We start from the raw sequence: 22,237 nt of genomic DNA, 5'->3' as shown, positions 1-22,237 counted from the left end.
TCATTTAAATCGCTTCTAATCTTTTTGTTAATCTCTTCCCTTGCTGCCCTGAGACACACTGCCACTCGATCAGACTCTCGGGTCTGGGTGGTTGCACAGGAATGTCTGAAGGGTGTCCTAGACTCTAAGATAATAAAATCACGTCAATCCCGGCCTCCTCTTTGCACCAGAGAGGTGACACCCATTCTTTCCATTTTGGGAGTGAAGCTTTTCGTTCGTCTCTCTAGAGTCCCTCGGCAAATTTCCTAAATAAAAACTGAAATCTGAATGCATCCTCTGGCATTTCCCTCTGGCCCATGGCCTCACTGTCCACCCAGTGCAGGTTGGGGTGCTGGAAGAAGAATCAGAAGCAGCCTGCCACGTACACAGTGGCTCTGAGCATGGGCTCTCTAGCCAGGCTGCAAGGATTCAGTTGAAGCCCCTTTACTTGAGAGCTAGGTGACCTTTGACCAATAACCTACCAGCTCTGGACCTAGGCTTTTGGGTCTGGGGACTGGAGACGGTAAGAATACCTCCCTGGCAGGGTTGTCTTGAGAAGTAATTCAAGTGAATGTAACTAAAGTGCTTGGAATAAGGACCCATACAAAGCCAGTGTCGTGTAAAGATTAGCAACCAAATTTTGTTGTTTTGCTGTTGCAGCCATCGCTATTCGTTCCAGTGACTATGTCTGCATAAGAAATCACCCCAAAACGTAAGTGACTTAAAACAGCCACATGTTGTGCACACAGATCAAAGATTCTGTGGGTCAGGACATGGGATAGAGGGTAGTGGAGGTGTGTTGTCTCTGCTCTACGATGTCTGGAGCCTCTGCTGGGAAGACTCAGCAGGTGTGAGCCAGAATCCTCTGAGGGCTCACTCACTCGTATGTGTCCTGTTGTTCTGGGATGACTGGAAAGCTGGGGCTCTGTGGACCAGAGCACCTCCACGCGGCCTCTCCATGCAGCGTGGCTTCTTCACAGCATAGCTGCCTCAGGGTGGCCCATCTTCTTACAGGCAGCTCAGGGTTCCCAGAGCACATATTCCAGGGAACAATCCAGAAGCGGTGCTACCCTCCATGACTCGGCCCTGGTGCAATTAGTCATAAGCCAGCCTACATTCAAGGGTCGGGGACACAGAACCCCTGCCTTTCCAGGGGAGACTGCAAAGGCCTTCCTGTAGCAGAGCACTTGGGATAGGCTACCCTTACGTCCATCACTTGGAAGACACTCAGCCACACTGTTGTGATTATTGTCATATGCACATGTTGAGATATGGTGGTGAATCCATTCTCTTCACTCGAACTAGGAATGTTCTTTGTGAAGTCAACAGCTAAGTCTATGGCCTGAGCAGTGTTCACATGCCATGGTTCACGCAGGAGTTTGAAGGGGCACCCATCTCTCTCCCCACTTGGCTCACAAGCCCACTGAGTGTGCCATGAAGTCACAACCCGTGCATATACTGCCACCTAGTGACAATACCCTCCAATTGCAGACTTTTTCTCTTAGAAGTCACAGGAACCTCTTTCGTTCCACCCAACAAATCATCCTTCCACAAGCAGAAGGTGAGAATGCCATCACTTCTTGATGACACTCTTCATCAAGCCACACACTCAGAAAATGCGAGGTGGTTTTTGTGATTAGCAGTTACTTACTGTGTCCAGTTGGGGAAAGCTGAGAAATTCCCATTCACATTGCAGGAGAGGGAAGCAGAGAACCCAGCTGTCACCAGTGGGCAACTGGGACCAAGTGTTTTCTGAAGGCAAACTCTGGGATTTGGGTAGAGGCTGCCGTGAAACCATTTTTAAAGGTGACCCCTGGGTAGACAGGCACTTCTGATGGTCTCTAGACCCAAAAGGCACCTTCTGGCCTCTCCCCGACCTTGCTGGTGGGGTCCCTTGGTGCATGTAGCCAGTGTTGAGATGCCAAGGAAACCCAACTCTCCAACTCAGAAAAGCATTCTGAAAGTTTAAAATTACAATGGTAGTTGGATTCCCAACTCACCCTGTCTCTGTCATGAACACAAGAGGACCAATTTCCTCCCAGTTGTCATGGGGATACCTGAGATTTTTTTTTGGAAGACTTGGAGAACCACAGATCCCTCCAAAATGTCACCTAGCTGAGAGTTCTGTAAGCCTTGCTCCCAACATTCCGAAGAAATGAGTTTTTTCTGCTTGGATCTCTCTCTCTCTTCTCTGTCTCTCTCTCTCTTCTCTGTCTCTGTCTCCTTACCCCATTCCCTACCTCACCTACTGTATCCTTCCCTCAGACAGGCCATCCTGGAATCACCCGACCTAAATTAGCTGGAAGAACAACTATGCAAGAATAAACCCAGATGGGATTTATAATTTGGTGAAGATGACATTTCAACTCAGGGGGGCAATATGGGTTATTCAATAAATGGTGCTGGGACATCTGACTAAAACTTTGGAGAGAAAACAAATTAGATCCCAATGCCCTTTATCACTGAAATAAATGTCCGGTAGATTAAAATGTTAAAGAGCTAAAGGATCTTGTGAGTGAAGACTTTTCATTTTATCATCAATTTTTCATAGGACACAACATCCAGAGAACATAATGAAGAAACTGATCACTTAAAGGGACATCTGTAATATTTTAGACCAAAATAAACACACAAAAACAAAAAAGAAATTTTAAACTAACTGATCACTTGAATACATTTACATTTTTAATTTATGTATACAAAAGGACTTTGGACAAAGTTAAAAATAAAGCAATGAGTAGGAAAAGTATTTTCCAATTACGATAAAGACTGGATATTCTGAACATGTGCAGAGCATTTACCAATCAATAGGAAAAACATGACTGTCCCAAATAGACAGTCCTCAGAAGATGAGATGCCACTGGGCAAATGTCATACACATTATCATTCAATTACATTAAAATCAAAAGGAAAGTGGAACAGCACTGAGATATGATTTTGGTCACTATGTGTATTTGGTTTTACAAAGATGTAAAAGCCTGTACATATTCTATGTGAGATGGGATGTAGGAAAATGGTGACTTTCATGCACTATTGGTTAGAGTTCAAATTGGTGCAAACTTCGGGAGGCAATTTGGTGATATGTATCAAATACTTTTAAAAGGGCTTATACTTCAATCTAACAATGCCCCTTCTAAATATCTATTGCACAAAAACAAATGTACCAAGACATTCATTTCAGCACTATTTATAATACTGAGAAATGAGAACAGCATAAAGGCCTATACATAGGGGACTGGTTAAAATAGCTATGGAATATACATTTGTGGCCTATTATACTGCTCACTGCCCACACCCTGCCTCCTGTGTGTTTGGGTAGAGAAGCTTGAAAAGCATGAACAGGAGCTTGAAAAGCACAAACCGGTGTGGGAGGAAGGGGAAGGGAGAGAAACATCCATGTGAGAGAGAAACATCGATTGGTTGCCCCCCACATACACTGTGACTGGGGATCGAACCCCCAACCCAGGTATGTGTCCTAACCAGGAACCAACCTTACGGTGCATGGGACAACACTCTGACCCACTGAGTCACACCAGCCAGGGCTGGAACATTTTTAAAAGGATTTCCTAGACATCTTCAAAAAGAGAAAAAAACATTTGGAAAGAGGGATTTTTTAAAGTTAGACCTGAATAGAAATGTTAGGAGTAAACAGTACATAATATAGGTATAGCAGAGATTTCTAATGATAGAATAAATTTATTGCAGTAAATTTGAAAAGTGATTAACTGAACATTGTTCTAGGAAAATATAACTTACTCAAGAAATACCTGAGTACAACTAAGTTCAATTTCAAGGAAATTGAATCAGTGGTTTAAAATCTACCCTCATCCACATGAAATCCATTAGGTCTAAGTAGTTTTACCAAGTATTCAAAGAGCAGATATTCCTAATGTTATACAAACTTTTATATAGAAAAATTGTGAATGCTCTCACAGCTCACTTAATATAGCATCATAAAATTTCACACGTAAGTACTGCAGTTTGCATCCCTAAGAGACAAGGCCTTGTTATTTTAAAAAGTACAATGACAATACCATTTCCCACCCAAATGGTAGCAGGGTATGCATCTGCAGCTTTTAGTTTTTTACTGGGGTCACACCTTATACTTAGTTTTGTCTACTGGCTTTTTCACACCAACATGCTACAGAGTGTGTTCCGTATCATAAGATGTTCACAAAACTGGCTGCACAGGCCCATCTGGTCCAAAAGTGTAGCCTCTTCTTTCACTTTTGGCAGCTACAAATCAGATGGTGCAGTGAGCACCTCTACAATGCCAAAGTCACTGTGTGTACCTGACTGTCTTACAGTTAAACAGGCTGAGGATGTTCCATTCCACTAAACTGGTCCACACAGGAGTGGCGTCACAGGCCTTTCCACTGCACGTCGCCAGCAGGGCACCAGAAGTCTTCATTTGTTGCGCTCTGAAATTACTTTTAGTTTCGTTGGAGTCTGTGTTGTTTTAGTTACTAGTGAAAAAGAAATGCTTTCTTATTGTGCTTATTTTACTGGCCATCTGGATTTCTCTTGAGCATCGAGCAGCAGGTAACAGAGGGGGCATGTGTGTGAGCAACAGGGAATAACATTGGTTCTCGCAGGATGTGCTTCTAGCTAGCTAGCTATCTCCCAAAGCCAGGATCATGAAAATCAGGGGCCACAGCTAATAAGGAATGCAGGCTACTCCCCTCACAGGAAGAATCCCACCACTTGTTCTGGAAGCCCAACCTAAGTAAAGCCAGAAAGGAAGAAAGCAGAATCTCTCTCTTCTTGGCAAACAGCCTGGTTCAAAATCTCTGGTGTGGCGTGTGGAGTTGGCCCTACGGAAGGAAGGAGGCAGAAGAGAAGGTTCGCAAGAGCAACAGTTCCCAGCCACTGCCCAGACCCTGACTCGGGTGGTCCAGGACCCAGGCAGGAACATGTGTAAAGCTCCCAGCTGCTGCTGTTGTGCGGCCCACATGGGTGCCACCAATAAAGCCTGAGGAAAGTTCCCAGGAAGAGAATGTCCACCTCTCTCACTGCTCCTGTGTTTCACTTTCTTTCTCTGAAACCCCTTTCAGAAGAGGGAGCTGGTCAGAGAAGGGCTCCTACACGCCTTTGTTCACCCTGTTAGAAGCACAAAGCCCATCCCTAGACAGCCAGTAGCCACCACTTAGGGCACAGGCGGTCCAACAGCCCCATCGTACTGCAGCCTACCCCCTTCTCCCACCCACATCTGCTGGCTCCAGTAGCAGCGATCAGCTGGAGACAGAAAGTCCTAAGGAACAACAGTCCCCATGCCTGCAAGGACCTGGCCCACACCAAACTCAAGCTTTCCTTGCCATAGAGCACCATCTGCCTCTGCAGCCCACTGGCCATCATCACCCTGGAGAACATGCCCTCTCACATAGCTGCAGGTCCTGGAGACGCCTGTCTGTGACTGCACTTGTCCTAATCTGTGCACTCCAGAAAATGCCCCCATACTAGGTTGAATTGGTGGCCTCAAAAGATATACACAGGTGCTGACTCCCAGAACTTGTGAATGTGACCTTATTTGGAAAAATGGTCTTTGTGGATGTAATGAAGGTAAGCACCCTGAGCTGAGATCCTCCTGGATGACATAGGTGGGCCTTAAATCCAATGACTTGTGTCCTTGTAAGAGACAGAAGAGGAGATACCATCAGAGAAGAAGCCATGTAACCATGGAGGCAAAGAGTGGAATGATGCATCTACCAAGCAAAGAACACCAAGGGCTGCCACCAGAAGCTGGGACAGAGGCCTGGACTGATTCTTCAGAAGGAACCAACCCTGCCCACAGCTGGATTTCAGGCTTCTGGCCTCCAAAGCTGTGAAAGAATGAATTCCTGGTGTGTGTGTTTTTAATCCCCACCTGAGGATATGTTTTGATTTTTAGAGAGAGGAAGGGAGAGAGTAGGAGAGGGAGAGAGAGAGAGGGAGAGAGGGAGAGAGGGAGAGAGGGAGAGAGGGAGAGAGGGAGAGAGGGAGAGAGGGAGAGAGGGAGAGAGGGAGAGAAACATCAATCAGTTGCCTCCCATATGTGCCCCGATCGGGGATCGAACCCACAACCCAGGCATGTGCTCTGACAGGGAATTAAACCCGCACACTTTTGGTGCATGGGATGACACTCCAACCAACTGAGCCACCTGGCCAGGGCAAATTCCTGGTGTTTTAAGTCACCAAGCTTTCGGTCATTTGTTACAGCAGCCATGGTGAAACTAATACATCTCCAAAAATCAAGTGCTCTTGAAAAAAACTGCCGGATTAGGATTGAAATACAGCACCTGACTGTGCCTTTAATTTTTTCCCCAACTACAATCTGCACTTAGACACCTGGGCTTCAGGAAATGGAAGTACTCCCACCCCTGGAGATGCCAAGAAACCCCCCAGTCCAGGCTTGTTTTCAGAATGGCCTGCTAGGCATCTTCCAGCACTAGACTTAAATCCTACTTTTAGTCAACCCTCTCACTGACAAATAACAGAAAACACTGTGAGAAAGCCCAGGGATGGATTTGCAACATTCCAATCCTACCCAGGGGAGCTTAGAGGAAGGCAGGACCAAGGGCCAGGGCACCAAGGAGTAAATGATGTATATTCTTCCTCCACTTTCAACGTCCTTTCTTTTGCAACATTGCAGGGTTAATGCCCATGGCTTTGACATCCTAGGAAATATTCCTAGGTGGCCCCAACTCCAAACCCAAAGCAGTGGAGGAAAGGTGGGTAAATGTGACTACACAAAGATAACAAAGTTTAAGTCCAAAACACGCGTACAAACTCACAGCAGGAAAAGATCATTGCAACTCTCACCACACAGAAGAGCTGATCCCACTAATGACCAAAGAGCTGCTGCAAACCAAGAAACAAAAGACTAATGGCCCAAGAGAAAAACGGGCAAGAAATACAAACAAGCCATTCAAGCCAGAATTAAAAAGGACCCCTGAAGCTCTGAAAGATGCTCAAGCTCACTTTTTTTTTTAATCCTCATCAGAGGATATCTTTTCCATCGCTTTTTAGAGAGAGTGATGAGGGAGGGAGGGAGGCAGACATCAATGTGAGAGAGACACATCGATTGGCTGCCCCCTGCACAAGCCCCGACCAGGCCGGGGATCAAACCTGCAACCCTGGTATGTGCCCTTGACTGGGAATCGAACCCATGACCCATCGGTGCACAGGCTGATGCTCTAAACACTGACCCACACTGGCCAGGGCTCAAGCTCACACTTAACAGAGAAGTACATGCCTGGCGGATGGCAAAAGCCCACAGGTTGACACCTCTCACTGGGATAAGGCTATGGGGAACGAGGAGAGAGTAGGAAACCACACTGGGGGGTAGTGGGACGATCTAACCCATTTGCAGATGATCAGTGCAGCTGCTTCTAAGAATCTGACCCAAAGACACACATAATTGATGCACATGGATTTTCGCTGCAGAGTTATTTATGACAATAAAAAGACTGGCAACAATGCAAATGCCGTGGTGCAGCCTCCCAGTGGAATAGCACACAGCGCACAAGCGCGCCGGCACCCCAGTGGGCTAGAGCTGGGCTGGAAGGGACCCCTCCCATCTCAGGCTGAGAAGTTCTCTCTGAGAGCCCTGGCCTTGATTCTTGACTTCCCCAGCGGAGGTGGAAGAGAGAGTCCAAGAGGCAAGTGGTTCAAGCAGACAGAACAAATAGAAAGAGCAAAGCATCAAGCCTAGCTGGGATTCCATGTACCCTAAAAGAGGCAAACTAGCAGATAGGGAAGCTGAAGCATAAGTCCCTGCAGCTAGCTCTTGGGGCTCAAAGAAGTGGCCTGCTCTTCGTCACCTAGCCTGTAATTCAGGACTAGGCAGGTAGGAGAGGAAAGCACAGATTGCACTGTCCTAGGCTGGTCATCAGCAGGTGGCCCTACTGAATGCACTCCATGACATGTATCTGCAGGGTGTCCATATCAGGGGCCTGGTACTGGCACTTGGGGCAACAGAAGTCAGGTGGCTCCTCCGGGGGGCTTCTCCTCTGGCTGGGCAAGGCAGAGTGAAAGGACTGGTGAGCTACAGAAAGAGAATAGACACCAGTTATAGCACAAACTGCAGGTAGGGAAGGGGACAGAAAGTACTTGAGGGACAATTGATCCAACTACCAGGGTCACCACCACTAGCACCCTCCCTTTAGCATCCCAACCCTAGGATGGGGGGTACTGATGAGGAGGGGCAGCCAATTCAAGCTCCCACCACCCAGGCTCCCCATGCTGCCAGCACCCTGCCCTCCCCTACCCCTTCCCCTGCAGCTCACTCACCTGGGGCAGGGGCCAAGGGGGGCTGGGAGACTTCTACATGCCGTTTCCTCATATCCTCAATCCTTTGAGAAGAGAAACCATCCAATCAGTATGTGCAAGCCAAGTTCCGAGTGGTGTACAAAGCTAATGGAAGGACAGGGGCACCAGGAGGGGAGACGGAGGGCCAGCTCAGCCTACCAACTAGCCAGGAGCACTCAGTCTCTTGCGCTTACTACTGGAGGCCCCACGGCACCCATACGCCTCTTCATGGAGCATGTGCTCCAAGGCCTACCTGGCAGACTCCTGACAGCTGGTCTTCAACCTGCTATACTCCCGCTGCAGCTGCTCCAGCTGCTCCTGCAAGAGCTCCTTCTTCTCGGCCAGCTTCTCCCGGGCCTGTCTCTCAGCCTGGAAATCTGCCTCATAGATATCCGCCTGGCAAAGCCAAGAGAGGGGAATGTGCCCACCACCCATCAGCCACTCATTGGACACTCCGTGCTGAGCACCAGAAGGGGAAGGCAGATCCCGCTCCTACCCTCCCACAGCCCATGGCACAGAAAGAGTCCCCAAGTGCACTGAGAGGTCAAGGAACAGTGCAAGGGGCTCAAGGGCTTCCAAGAAGCCACTGCAAAATGATACCAGAGATATGCCAGGTGTCAGCATCAGTGGGCTTGGTCTGCTCACCCACATGTAGACCACACAGAGCCCTCACCTGGGCCTTCAGCACTGGAACAGTCTCCATCACAATCTTGTGCTGCTCAGCCTCTTCTTTCAGCTTGTCGATCACTTCCTGTTTAGCCACCAGGGCCTCCTCGGCCTGCTGGAGCTGCTGCTTGAGATCTTCCAGCTGCATTCCCTAGGGATGGGAAAGGGGAGCTGACAAAGCCAAGCTGGCGCAGGGCTGGGGCCATGCCACCACCAGGCTGGCTGCTACTTCAGGCGAGAAGAACCAAGAGGAACAAAAGATCAGACCCAGCTGGCCAGCCAACCACAAGATGTGTGTGCAGGGCACAGGAAAGGTGGAGGCTAAAGAGGACCTCTGAGGTCATCTGGCACAACCTCCCACCCAGGCTGACATTCCCTTCCCAGAATCCCCAGCTGGACAGCCCACCTCCAACCGTTCAAAGGACAGGGGCCACACTCCCTCCTGAGGCTGCCCACTCCACGCTGACTGGTCTCCCAAACTAACAACCCACCATGTGCCCGCTAAGCCAACACCCAGCAGTCCTTCCACTCTGCCATCTGGTCAAAGGTCTTCTGGTCCCTCACAGACAGTCCACATATAGACACACACACACTCACATATGCACTCACACACAGACATACACACTCAGACACACACACAGAAACACATACACAGGTGCACTCAGACACAGTACAAACACATGGGCACACACACAAACAAACAGACACATGCACAGATGCACGCACAACCACCACCCAGCCTTCCCTCATCAAAGGGCCACAGTTTTGTATTTAACTCTTCCTGTATAACCTGTTTCAGGCTTTACCCTTGTAAGTCTCTTCTGGGTACCTTCATGTATGACAAGCTCCTTCTTAAAATGTGATTGCTAGAAACCAAACCCAGTACAGGTTTAATACGGACAAACTAGAAAAGGGCTCCCAGCCAACTTCAACACTAGAATGGAAACATTCCTGGGGAAATTAGAGCCAGGAGCCAAACTGGTGATGGCTAGCAAGAGGACTCAGCCCATGGAGGGGGCATCCAGAGACCCAACCCAGTCCGCCATAGGCAGGAAGCAGCACAGCCCAAGTTCCCCATCTCCTCGTGGCCTGCCCTGAGCCATCACACGGCAGCCCTGACAAAACTCTAGGACAAGTCCAGTATCCCTCCCGAAAGCTAATATCCCCGAATTTGGGAGAGCAGGCCCAATGGGAGAGGAACCAGGGCAAGCTCAGTCCTAGGCAGTCCTCGGGATGTCCCTGCCATACTCACTCGGTTTCGCTCGCTGCTTACCATGCTGCTCTTGATGTGATTGTCATAATCTTGGAAGAGCTGGTGATAGGCTACCTGTAGCTGGGCCAGCTTCCGCCTAAGAAAAAGGAGCTTTTGCTGGAGAAACCACCTTGTCCTGGACCAGCCACAGCTTTTCCTGCTTCTAATTCCACCCTTTCTTCCTTCCACAAACCCAAAGGGGGCTCCCAGGGCGCATTTGTGCCTTAAAGGCTATCAGCTCCGACGCAGACTTGGCTAAATAGTTAGTATAATTTTCCTTAAAACTAACATACTTTCAAGTATGAAAAGAAATGTTTATAATAAAATGGAACTGTCCTGCACTCTTTAAAAAAAGTCAACTTCATGAAAAACATAGAAAGGCAGGACTATTAAAAGGCACACCAACAAAATGAATGAAGAATACTGGACCAGATGCTGTTAATATATGGGCCAAATAGTAGAGTCTGAATGTGGACTGGAGAATAAAGAATGTTATCATTTAAAGATGAATCATTTGGGTGTGCTAATGGTAAGGGAACAAATCCGGCCCTCAGCCACAGACAGTCCCTAGAAGGGATCCTCCTAAGGTAGAAAGCCATCAACTTCCCTCTGGTCTCCATCCCTGCCATGTTGGGCACCCACTCACTTCTCCTCTGAGGCAGTCTGGCGCTCCATGCGCAGAGCAGCCTCCATGCTCTGGTTCTGCATGCGCAACTGGTCCACCTGCACGCTGTGCTGCTGCTGCAGTGCCTCCCGCTCGCTCTCCAGCTGCCGGGCTTGCTCACTGGCTGCCCGGGCCCTGGCATGGGGGAACAGGGAGGTCATGGTAGGGCCCCCAGCAGGAACGAGGGTGCGCACAGGATCCCTGCTGTGCTGAGAAGGACTGCCAGCAGAAGGAAGGTGGAAGCCAGAGAGCACTAGAAGCTCTGCAGTCTGAGGGGAGAGGAAGGGCACTGGGTGTAGGGCATGGGGAGGAGTCGTGGTTCAGAACATCCTGTCAATGCAGACCTAACACAGTGCAGACCCAACACACTGTGAGAAAGGAGGAGGCACTGTCACTGGAGACAGGGACAACTGCAGGGCACCAGGTTAGCAACAACATGTTTGTATCAATGCAGGGGCTTGTCTAGCAATCAAGTGCAGGTGGCAAGGAGACCTGGGGCTCAGGTTCAGCCTGAAGACTTCCATTATGGAAGCCCCTTCAAAGGTGAAAGTAGTGATCCCAGAAGAGGATGCTGCTGGGGCCAGGGGAGAGGAGTTCCCAGGAACCACCTGTTAGGTTCCAACAGGTGGGTGCTGGGGGCCCCAGCCAGAACAGTCTCAGTGGAGGAGTCAGGAAAGACTGGGAGGAGAGGAAGTGAAGGCAGCGAGCAAAAATAAGCCTTTCTAGAAGGGGGTGGGGGCAAGGTAAGAAATGGGGTGGGGCAGCTGGAAGAGGAGGCAGAGTCGGTGTGCTCAGGCAACTCTTTCCCTCCCAGGCACTGTTCTAGAAGTGGCAAGGAGGTGGCTGGCCCATGTCAATGGCTCATTTGGAGGTCAAACATCCACACCTGTAAGGAGAGGCTCCCACCTGCCTGCCTAGGAGACAGCAATAGCCTCGGCAGAGAATTCCTCTTTCCCTCTACACTCCCGCTATAACAGCTCATCTCTTCTCCCCTGGATCTTCTGATCCAGGCCCCGTATTGCCCCCCAGTCCCCAATCTCCCATCTCCACACTCATAACACCCTAATTCTCCAGTTCCAGGTTCCAGCCATGTCATCCTGATGTCCTGAGGCCTTCCACAGTCCCCACAGTGAGGGTAACAGTTAGTGTTTCTGGGTGGGGGGAGGTTACTGGGGGTTTTCACTGGTCTGTTTTTCCACACCTGTCCAAATATATTGAACACACATTTCCATCTGTGTTCGGATAAAAGTTCGGTGCTGTTACCATCATCCCCAGATGGAACTGCTACCTGCCAGGGTCCTAGGAAACGGGGAGGGCCATTCCAATGTGACAGGCCAGGGGCTCAGAGGGCAACCATGTGTATGAAGTTTGAAGCTGTTTAAATGGCCACACCGAATGATCTGAGATGCAAGCAAGGCTTTGTGCCCTGAGCAGTCCAGCTCAGCAATTATATGCTCAACCACATTGGGGAGGAACAGGAAAAGAGGCCGCCCAAGAGCCTATAATCACCAGAGTAAACGCCCCCGCAGGGTGGTTAAGTGACCTGAGTTAGCTGTAAAACTGCACTGACAGCGTCAGTCCTCCAGCAGCTCCTTTTATGTGCACAGAGAAAAGATAGGCAAGAGAGACGCCAAACTGTTCTAAAAACAACACGTGATTTTAGAAACACTGAGGTACAGAAGAGTATACAGGCGAAAACACCAGAATGGGACGAGCCAGAGACAAGGAGGCTCAGCCTTCCGATGCCTTCCCTCTCAGTCTGATTTCTAGGTGGAAGCGCATTCACACTGTCTTCCATATCGCTCCACTGATGGGAGGGGAAAACTCCTGACTGCTCCTCTGGCCGCTTTCAGGAGGGTGTCCTTGACATCACCCAGTGCATCTTGATCACTACTGCACTGGGAGAGCTGGGGCCACCCCTGTCAGCAGGACATCCTTCTGGAGGGCAGCAGCTAGGTGGCATGGAACCATAGAAAATCCATGCCCTTTGACCCAGTGACCTCACTTATGGGGACCTCCCCTTTACAGAAAAGAGCAACTGGCAGGCCTGAGGAGACCAGCTTCGGAGGTGCTGCTTGCAAGGTTGGTCCTCAGGTGGCACCTGGGCAGTGGGCTGGTGAAGTCCCCTAGGCTGACATGATGCTTTCCCTAGTGATAACAGTGCTCCCTGTGTCTGGACTGCTTGCACAATAGGGTGATTTATGCAAAGCACCTGCTTTCTTCTGGGAGATGGAAAATTTGGTGCATGCCTGGCACAGGGGGCTCACATGACCAGCCCCCAATAAAACCCAGGGCGCTGGATGCCAAGTGGGTTCCCTGGATTTGCAGTGATGCATTTTTCACTGCTAAAGAAGGGAGAGCTCAGTGCCTCTCACAGGATGGAGGGAGGGAGCAAACCAGCAAACCTAAGGCCTGGGGTTTTCTACCCCTGACCTGTGCCCTTTCCATGTAATAAATCTCAGCCATGAGGGCACTGGAAGTGCTTCCAGAGGCTCTCTGTGGATCATGGCTATGCTCTTGACCCCTGAAAATGTCCCCTAAGGAAATAATTCAAACTCCAGCAGAAGGTGAGAAAGCCCAGAAGTGCTGCTAGGACCCAGGCCCCAGACGCCTGGTTCATAGCTCAGCTAAGCACCTGCCCCAATGCCCATGTGCTCACTCACCAAGTCCTGCAGTCCATCCTCTCACAGATGAACCCCCAGAGGCTCCTAAACAGCCTCATTCTTCTCAGGTGCCCCGACAGAGGCCTCCAGGGTGGGTTTTCCCTCCTCGCTCACCTGCCCTCCAAAGCCTGCCGATCCTTGGTGGCAGCCTCCAAGCGACTCTGGCTCTCCTGGAGCTCCCCCAGCAAGGATGTCACCTGGGCTTTCACCGAGGCCTTGTCCTCAGCCATCTGCTACATGAAAAAAAGCCACTTTCTGTCAGCAATGCTTTCTCACCAACTGCCCACCCCTGGTGGCCCCAAACCCTGGGGCAGCCTGCAAGCGCTAAGACATGTCCCCTGAGGGCTTCCCTCCTAAGTCTGGCATCCCTACTCATCTCACCTCTCACCTCCAGAAGTTTCCCAACCCCAGCAAGGTAACTGAAGTAGTGAAAAGGGATCGAATCCCATGAGCCCATATTCCCAAGCCCCGCCTCATCTCTGCGGACGGGGCATGATGAAACCCAGGGACAGTGGAACACAGAGGGGCCTCAAGTCTCATAAGGCTGACAACCAGGTCGTGAGGACTGAGCCCCACAGGAATCTCTCAGCCTCTCTGAGACTAGATGCCAAGCGAGGCGAGACACAAAGACAGCGACAAAAGTACATGCTCCGTTCCACAGGCCCGGGGCCACTAGAAGGTAAGGTAGACTGACACTGTTTCCAGATCTCTACCAGTGACAAAATTTAAGAGTTCTCCAAACTGCCCGGCCAGGCGTGGCTCAGCTGTTGAGCATTGACCTAGGATCCAGACGATCGGGGTTCGATTCCCGGTCAGGGCACATGCCCTGGTTGTGGGCTGTAGCCGATCAATGACTCTCTCATCATTGATGTTTCTATCTCCTTCTCTCCCTCTCCTTTCCTCTCTCTGAAATCAATAAAGATATATTAAAAAAAAAAAAAAAGAGTTCTCCAAACTCCCCATTGCCTGATCTCCCTCATCAAACTATCCGGACCCAGGTCCTCTTTGACCTCAGGCTGCTCCAGCCCAGGGTTGAGGCTCAGTCCTTCCCTCCTGACTCCTGTGCAGTAAACCCTCTATAATAACCACCACTCCTGAAGGTAATCTTGGAAACCCCTCTGGAAACACTGGCATCCCTGTGGGTTTTCAGAACGCACATGGCAGGTAGCACAGGTGGCCAGATCCCCTAGCTCGCCCACTCCTGGGAAAGGGCCTGTCCTGCCCCCTTGGCTACCTGTTGGCATCTCTTTAGGTGCTCCACCTCCTGCAGGGCCTGCTCCCTCTGCCTCTTCAAGTCAAGCTTCTCCAGATTCAGTCTCTCCACCAGTTTCCTGGCCTCTTGGAATTTCTGCATGAGGAACTCCTTCTCCTCCCTCTGGCTGCCTTGAAAACGCTGCAGCTCCTCACAGCACTCCCGCAGCATCTGGTTGCTCTGCCGAATGGCATCTGGTAGCAGAGGAGAAAGCATAGGGGAGGGGAGCCCTGGCAGTCAGCCTGGCCAGCCCCTCTTTGCCCTCCCCATAACACCGTGCTGCCTCTCACACAGAGAGATGGCTTCGAAACACTTATTTCATGAAACATTTCAAAACCAATTATGCTAATGATATGCCCCTAAATTTCTCCAACAAAATATTGAACATATCAGCTTCACTTAGAAATGTGTGCCAAATGTGACTTTATTTGTAAGTGACTCTGGAACTCATTTGTATTCTGGTGGGGTCAGAGGCATGCCTGCCCTAGAACACTCGGGTTACTCACTGTCTTTGGCATCAGGAGGTCCTAACCTACCTGCAGACTCAGGAGATAGCCACCAGGGCAAACTTCCCTATGACATTGCTAGCTGCAGCCTGAGAGGGTCAGAAGGCTTGAAGTGGACTAGATGCTCGCCTCTCTGAGATTCACCATCCTCATTTATATGTTCAACAGGGGCAATCGTACCCACCTCACAGGATGAGGAGGGTTAGATGAAAAAGCAGACAAAGTACCCAGCGCACAACACAAATTCAAGAAACAGCCAGTTCTGCTCTCACCAGACTAAAGGATGACCATTACAAATGCCAGACAATCAGCAGAGGCTGTGGAAAGGAGAGCCACACATCCAGGGGACACCCCAGGCAGCAGAAGACCATCAGGGGTGACAAAACTGATCAGTGATGAGCAAAAGTTCTAGCAACTACAGAGCTGTATAAGATGGGGGCAGGCAGTAGTTTCATGTCACCCTCTAGTCAAAACCCATGACTACCTAACTAGTTCCTACTGATAAAAAACATCCTTTCACCAGAACTTCAGTGGCTTCTGAGCCTGGCTCCAAAGCTAGCTTCTGCACTCTACTGCTCCCATGTGACTCTCCCCTGCAGGAGCTCAAAGCCCCGGGCACTCTGTTCCCCGACCAACCTCCACCTGTCGCAATCCTGCCAACCCCTGTCCGAGGCTCAGCTCATGTACAACGTTTTTCATTGAAGTAAAATTCACAAAATGTCAAATTCATTGTTTTAACTATTGTAAAGTACAGTTGACCCTTGACCACCATGGGTTTGAACTGCTCAGGTCCACTTATATGTGGGGGGTTTTCAATAAATATACAGTAGGCCCTCAGTATCCCTGGGTTTCACATCCACAGATTCAACCAATCTTGGATTGAAACAGTGTTTTTGATCCATAGCTGGGAATCTGTGCATGCAGAGGGTCTACTGTATGTGTGAGTCAGGCAGCGCAGGTGGAGGCCATGAAGCCATGAGGCCTCTGCCTGCCACTGGAGCCTGAGCTCCCTGTGGGGGAGCTGGAGGTGCCAAGGTCCCTGTACTGATGGCCTGCCACACTCTCACCCCAGAGTCCCCCTTGCCAGAGTGCTCTCCTGGGGAAGAGAAGAGGCCACACAGATAGCAGTAGAAGATGAGCTGTCTCCCCATCCCCCAACCTGGCTGCCAACTCCATGTGGCCCCAACACAGTAAGACAGCTGACAACCTCTGGGAACACTGTTGGTGTCATAACTGGAGGGGTGCTAGATGCTGCTCAATACCCTGCAGTGCCCAGGATGACCCCTAGATGTCTGAGTGCTGAGGTGGAGGAAGGACTGTGCACTAAAGACAGACAGGTCTTGCTGGCTCTCTGCTCGAAACAGGCTGTCTCCAAAGCAGGCCAGGCCTCCAGAAGACCAAACAGTCCCTGGAGGGGGCAAGTTGACTGAGCTAGACCCCTTCCATCCTGGAAGGGAAGGCAATTCACCTTGACAGGAAGAAGAGACACATATTCCAGGCATGGGTTTGGTCCCTGACTGCAGGGCCTCAGCCAGGACCACTCCCTGAGGCTTACAGAGCATGTGACTTGTCAGCACAGGGCCCCACATAACATCCCTGTACTGACAGCCTGCCACCAGGGGACACACTATCCAGCGAAAGAGGTGGGGGAGTGGCCCTAGGACTGGGGCCTCCATTGGTTGTGTCACATGCCAACCCACCAGTCCACTAGGATAGTGGATGGCTGATTGAAAACAGGTGAGACACTGGCTTGGGGGCAATTTCTACAAGGATGAGGCACCATCCTCCAGGATATGGTGTACACAGGGGCTGTGACCTTTATAAGCCCTAAGTTCCCAGCATGCACCAGGGGGTGAAGCAAAAGGGGCCATGTGCCCCATCATTCCCCATGACCCACCTGGGGAGTCTGTGTTGCCCCTCCCTGCAGCCTTGGTTTTGGCAGTCTAGAAGGTCCCCATAGCAGAAACACAAGCATCTCAGTAAATGAGAAGCTATAGATGCCACCTGGGCACCTGAGGCTATTCATAAGTACCAAAGGAGCAGTGAACCAGATTTGGAGTCCCCGAGGCATATAATGGGGGAGGGGGGTGCTGTCTCACAGGGGAGGGGGGCATGTACCACATCTAAGGACAGCCATGTTCCCTGAGGGGCACAGTACAACGGCAACTGGGGCCTGAAAAAGCTGCCCCCTGTACAGGTGAGGATGTGGAGGGTGAGTGAGTAGGGACTGTGATGAAAATAGGGATGGGATGGCCAGGAAAAAACTTGAACCCTAGCCACTTGTAGAGAGGGGGCTGCTGAAAAACAGCCTTCAGCTGAGGGCTCTTCACAGAGCTGCCTGGCACCTGGCCCAGGGTCAGGAGCCAAAGATTTCTCCCTTTCCCAAAGCAGCCTACAGGCCCTTCCCAGGGCAGGCATGCCCCTTTCCCAGGACAACTAGCCCTTAATGACTAATCGGTATTGAAATATAAAGGCCGGGCTATGTTGAAGCAACTTGGGACAACTCAGACAGGTCATTCCAGCTCCAGAGCTCCCTGTAGGGTTGGCGTGCACTGCAGCCCAGCTTCTCTCTCTGCCCTGCCCCCTGCTTCTTCCCTGTCCCTCCCTTCCCCAGTTCTGGGCCTCAGAGCACTCCAAAGAAACTTTCTGCACATTAATCTCCATCTCACAATATGGTTCCAGGGAACCCTACCTGAAAGAAAGAGGGAGAGTGACTGAGTTTGAATCACTAGCCGACTCCCAGACCCAGTAAACTTGGAGGCACATGTGAGTAGAATAAGTGTTCCCCCAGCAGGGCTGGATCCCCTGACCTTTTATTCCACACACGCACTGTCCTCACCTCGGAGCTCTTGATTCTCCTCCAGACAGCGCTGGAAGGTCTCAGGAGCACCCTGCTCCGAAGGCAGGTGGAGCATGGTTGGCTTCCCCAGAGAAGATTCTTCACCCTGCACGTCCTGGTCCCCAGCCGGGCCACCACTGGGCTGCACCATCTCACACAGCTGACTCTTCCAGGGGGGCGTGCTCATCCAACAAGTCAAGGTCTGGAAGAGAAAAGCAGCACAGGCATCACACCAGACCTGTGCAGAATTCTTACCCTACAGGACCAGTGTAGTCTGTGTGGCAGGTTTTTTTTGTTTTTGTTTTTTGTTTTTAATCCTCCCCTGAGGTATTTTTTTTTTCCATTGCTTTTGTGTGCGTCAGTTTGGGGGCCACACTTTAAGCTGAATGTCGAGCATTTTGTCTAGAGTAATAGGATGTTAAAATGGGCTTTTTGGTCTAAGAGGTGATACATACCCCCATTCCAAAGGGAGGTGCAGACCATATGTGGGACTTGGAAAGGCCATGGTTCAGCACTGGTTATGAATTCTGTCTAGCACCTGTCTCCAGGCTGTAAACTGAAATTAAGAATTTCACCAAAGGGGACAAATTAGAGAGAGGATTATTTCTGGAGGGAGGTGTCAGTGTGCTCGGAATTCTAGGTGTCAGTGGGCTGGGAATCCTACCCCATACACACATCTCCAAGCAGTAGTGAAGGGTGTTGGCCCCTCACTTAGTGTATGGGGTTGAACGGTGGCCCCCAACAAGATATGTCGACATCCTGACCCCTAGAACCTGTGTACATGACCTTATTTGGAAAAAGGGTCTTTGCGGATGTAATTAAGTAAAGGATCTTGAGAGATCATCCTGGATTAGGGTGGTCCCTAAATCCAATTACAGGTGTCCTTATAAGAGATAAAACAGGAGAAGACACAGACACAGAGGAAAAGCCATGTGAAGGTGGAGGCAGAGACTAGAGTGATGTAGCCACAAGCCAAGGAATGCCTGGAGCCACCAGAAGCTGGAAGAGGCAGGAAAGATCCTCCCCTCTAGCCTCTGGAGGGAACATGGCCCTGCCAATACTTGATTTCATACTTCTGGCCTTCAGAACTGGGAAAGGGTAACTTTCTGTTGCTTTAAGCCACCTGGCTAGTGGTCATCTCTTATAGCAGCCCTAGGAGATTAATATATCTAGTAAGAGGGGCTTTTAGGAGACCAATCAAAACCTGATGAGTGTTATCTGGAACTGAGGGGCAAAGGGAGATATCTGATATCTGATATGTGCTGAGCAATCTGAAAATGGGAGCTGGGCTCACAGCCTAAGACAGTGAGGCAGAGAGACAGGCTGAGCTGTTCCCACTTCTCTTGTGAACTAGAGTAGAGGTGGGCCATGTGGAACAGCACCAGCCTGGAGCCCTTTTAAATCTTGCCCAAGGAGACTAACTACCTGGAGTTAGAGGCCAATCTTAATACAAATTTCCAGGCCTAAGCTGAGGGAGGCTTTAACAGCAGATAAGCTTGGACATTTGACTATTACACTGAACACTCTACTAACCCATCAGCAGTATCTGACCAACCACGCTGATCCTTCCCTAAGCTTCCACAACAGTCCACTCTCCTGGTTTTCCTTCTACCTCATGGGCTGCTCATGCTCAGTCTTTTTCACTGAATCCTCCTCCTCAACCCACCCCTGTTGTGGTGCCCCAGGGCTATGTTCTGGGATCTCCTCTCTTCTCTATCTATAGACACTCCAGTATTAATTCCATTCAGTCTTGCAGCTTTAACTCCCACGGATGTTGATGATGCCCAAAATTAGACCTCTTTCCTGAACTCAACTTACATTTCAAACTCAACACCTCCACTTGGAACCAAGTACTCCTTTCAAAATTAATCTCTCTAAAACTGCACTCCTGACAGTCCCCAAAAGCCAGTTCCCCACAGCCTTCCTTTTTGTCAGTTGATGGCAAATCCATCCTCCAGTTAATAGGACAAATATCCTGGAGTCCTTCTTGACTCCTCTCTGTATCTCACATCTAATCCATCAGGGAATTCTATCAAAATGTATCCCAAAATCTATTTGATGACACTAAGCAATTAATATTAACTGTTTTGGGTGTAATAGTGGTATTGTGGTTATGTTTTTTTCAAAGTCTTTTCTTAGAGATGCATACTGAAATATTTACAGATGGTGTCTGAAATTCATTTCAAAATAATGGGGAGCCCGGCCGGGCATGGCTCAGCGGTTGAGCGTCGACCTAGGATCAAGGCGATCGGGGTTCGATTCCCGGCCAGGGCACATGCTCGGGTTGTGGGCTCGATCAATGACTCTCTCATCATTGGTGTTTCTGTCTCTCTCTCTCCCTCTCCTTTCCTCTCTCTGAAATCAATAAAGATATATTTTTAAAAAATAAATAAATAATGGGGAAACTCCTAGGTAAATACCCGAAAGAAATGAAAACATATATCTACACACAAATGCTCATAGCAGCATTACTCATGACAGCCAAAGAGTGGAAACAACCCAAATGTCCATCAACTGATGAAGAAACAAAATCTAGTATGCTCACATGCTACAACATGGACAAATCTTACAAACAGTATGCTAAGAAAAAGAAACAACTCACAAAAGACCACATATTGTATGATCTCATTCATATGAAATGTATAGAATAAGCAAATATATAAAGACAGCTTAGTGGATACTTAGTGGTAGGGGAGATGGAGTGACGGGGTGATAGCTAAAGGCTATAGGGTTTCTTTTTGAAGAAATAAAAATGTTCTGGAATTACTGGTGATGGTTGTAAAACTTCGTGAATATACTAAAAAACAGTGAATTGTATACTTTAAATGGGTGAATTTTGTAGTATGTGGATTGTATCTCAAAGCTGTTACTGAAAATAATAATTAGCCATGAGTTGATAATTATTGAAGCTGGGGTGTGGGTACATGGGATTTAGTATACTATTCTTCCTACTTCTGTACATCTTGGAAATTTTTCATAATAAAATGCTCAAAGCACCATGTCTCTCACTTGGATTACTACAATAACCTCCTAATAGGTCACCCTGTTCCTAACCTTGCTCCCTACAGTTGGCAGAAAAATCAGCCTAAAAAGTAATTCCAATCACATCCCTCCTCTAATCAGACCCCTACTATGGCTCCTCATTGCCCTCCGTTTAAGGCCAAAGTTCCCACAAGTGCCTACAAGATCCTGTACCATCTGATACCCTATTGCTTCCTCTCCAAGTACTTCACTCACTCTGCTCCAGCTATAGTGGTCTCTTTGCTGTTCTTCGAATATACCAGAATGGCCCAATCATCCCCGAGTCACACAAACAGCATGAGGTTGGGTAGACATTAATGGTTTTGCAAAGTGAGCAAACGGAGATACATGAGATAAGATAGCTGCCAAACTCTATTGGGGCCTTTGTAAAGAATTTAACAACCTCAAATGCAGTCAAGTTTGATGAACAGAAAATGTCTCCGAACTAGATGAGTCATTCACAAACTAGGGGTGTGGTCAAAGTCCGCGGCAGCGGAGGAGGGACAAGCGTAAAACAGTCCCGCTCGCTGCCAAGGTAACCTGGGTCCTGCATAGGCCCCGCCTGGGCCAGTGCTCTAGAAGCGGGCGGTAGAAATGGACCCGGGCCCAACAGGAGTAGGAGGCCTGGACGTCTAGGGGAATCTAGGAGGCGGCGGAACGCCCACCGATGGTACCCGGTCTTCCTGTCTTCGGGGAAGAGGACCACACCTGTCAGAGGAATCGATCCGATGTGAGAAGGGCGGGAGCAGCGGGCCGCGAGCGCTCCTCGAGCGCCGTCGCTCCAAGAAGTCCGGACTACGCTGTGCAGCTCTCCCCTTCTCCAGTCGCTGAAATTCCCACTTCCGGCTTCCGGTATCGTAGCTGTGGTATCCGGAAGTAAAATACCCAAGCCCGGCTCCCGCCCAGGGGGCCGGCGAGAGGTGTGAAAGAAGCTGTTCTAGAAAGAAGCCCAAGCCCGCCAGCATGGGCCCGCCCCGCAGTACGCTCCCTAGTGATATGCACCACCCGCTGCTTTTCTTCGCGTCAAACCCACACTCCCTCTCGTCTCTCGGGCTTTGGCATCCAGCTTACGAGCGCTCGGCCGCCCCGCCCCCACCAGGGGAGGAGCC

General features: G+C 49.7%; 1 protein-coding gene across 4 annotated transcripts; it reads right to left on the bottom strand.

Annotated features, from left to right (window-relative positions):
• Positions 1 to 2,645: 2,645 nt before the first annotated feature.
• IKBKG (inhibitor of nuclear factor kappa B kinase regulatory subunit gamma) lies at positions 2,646 to 22,222 on the bottom strand. 4 transcript variants are annotated; one of them, XM_081126747.1, is made up of 10 exons: positions 21,837 to 22,222; positions 18,108 to 18,309; positions 14,745 to 14,956; positions 13,625 to 13,743; positions 10,830 to 10,982; positions 10,205 to 10,280; positions 8,939 to 9,082; positions 8,519 to 8,661; positions 8,248 to 8,309; positions 2,646 to 8,002 (listed from the first exon to the last, which is right to left on the bottom strand). In XM_081126747.1, the coding sequence occupies exons 2-10, from the start codon at positions 18,292 to 18,294 to the stop codon at positions 7,860 to 7,862; spliced, it is 1,239 nt and encodes a 412-aa protein (XP_080982873.1). In that variant the 5' UTR covers positions 18,295 to 18,309; positions 21,837 to 22,222; the 3' UTR covers positions 2,646 to 7,859. The 4 variants fall into 4 exon arrangements, with proteins under 4 accessions (XP_080982873.1, XP_080982872.1, XP_080982870.1 ...); XM_081126746.1 differs by having other exon boundaries at positions 2,654 to 8,002; positions 10,184 to 10,280; positions 21,837 to 21,972; XM_081126744.1 differs by having other exon boundaries at positions 2,654 to 8,002; positions 10,184 to 10,280; positions 13,625 to 13,740; positions 21,837 to 21,924.
• Positions 22,223 to 22,237: the final 15 nt, after the last annotated feature.

The sequence above is a fragment of the Miniopterus schreibersii genome (assembly GCF_964146895.1).
Source record: "Miniopterus schreibersii genome assembly, chromosome: X".
NCBI lineage: Eukaryota > Metazoa > Chordata > Mammalia > Chiroptera > Miniopteridae > Miniopterus > Miniopterus schreibersii.
This window is presented reverse-complemented; position numbering and strand designations above follow the sequence as displayed.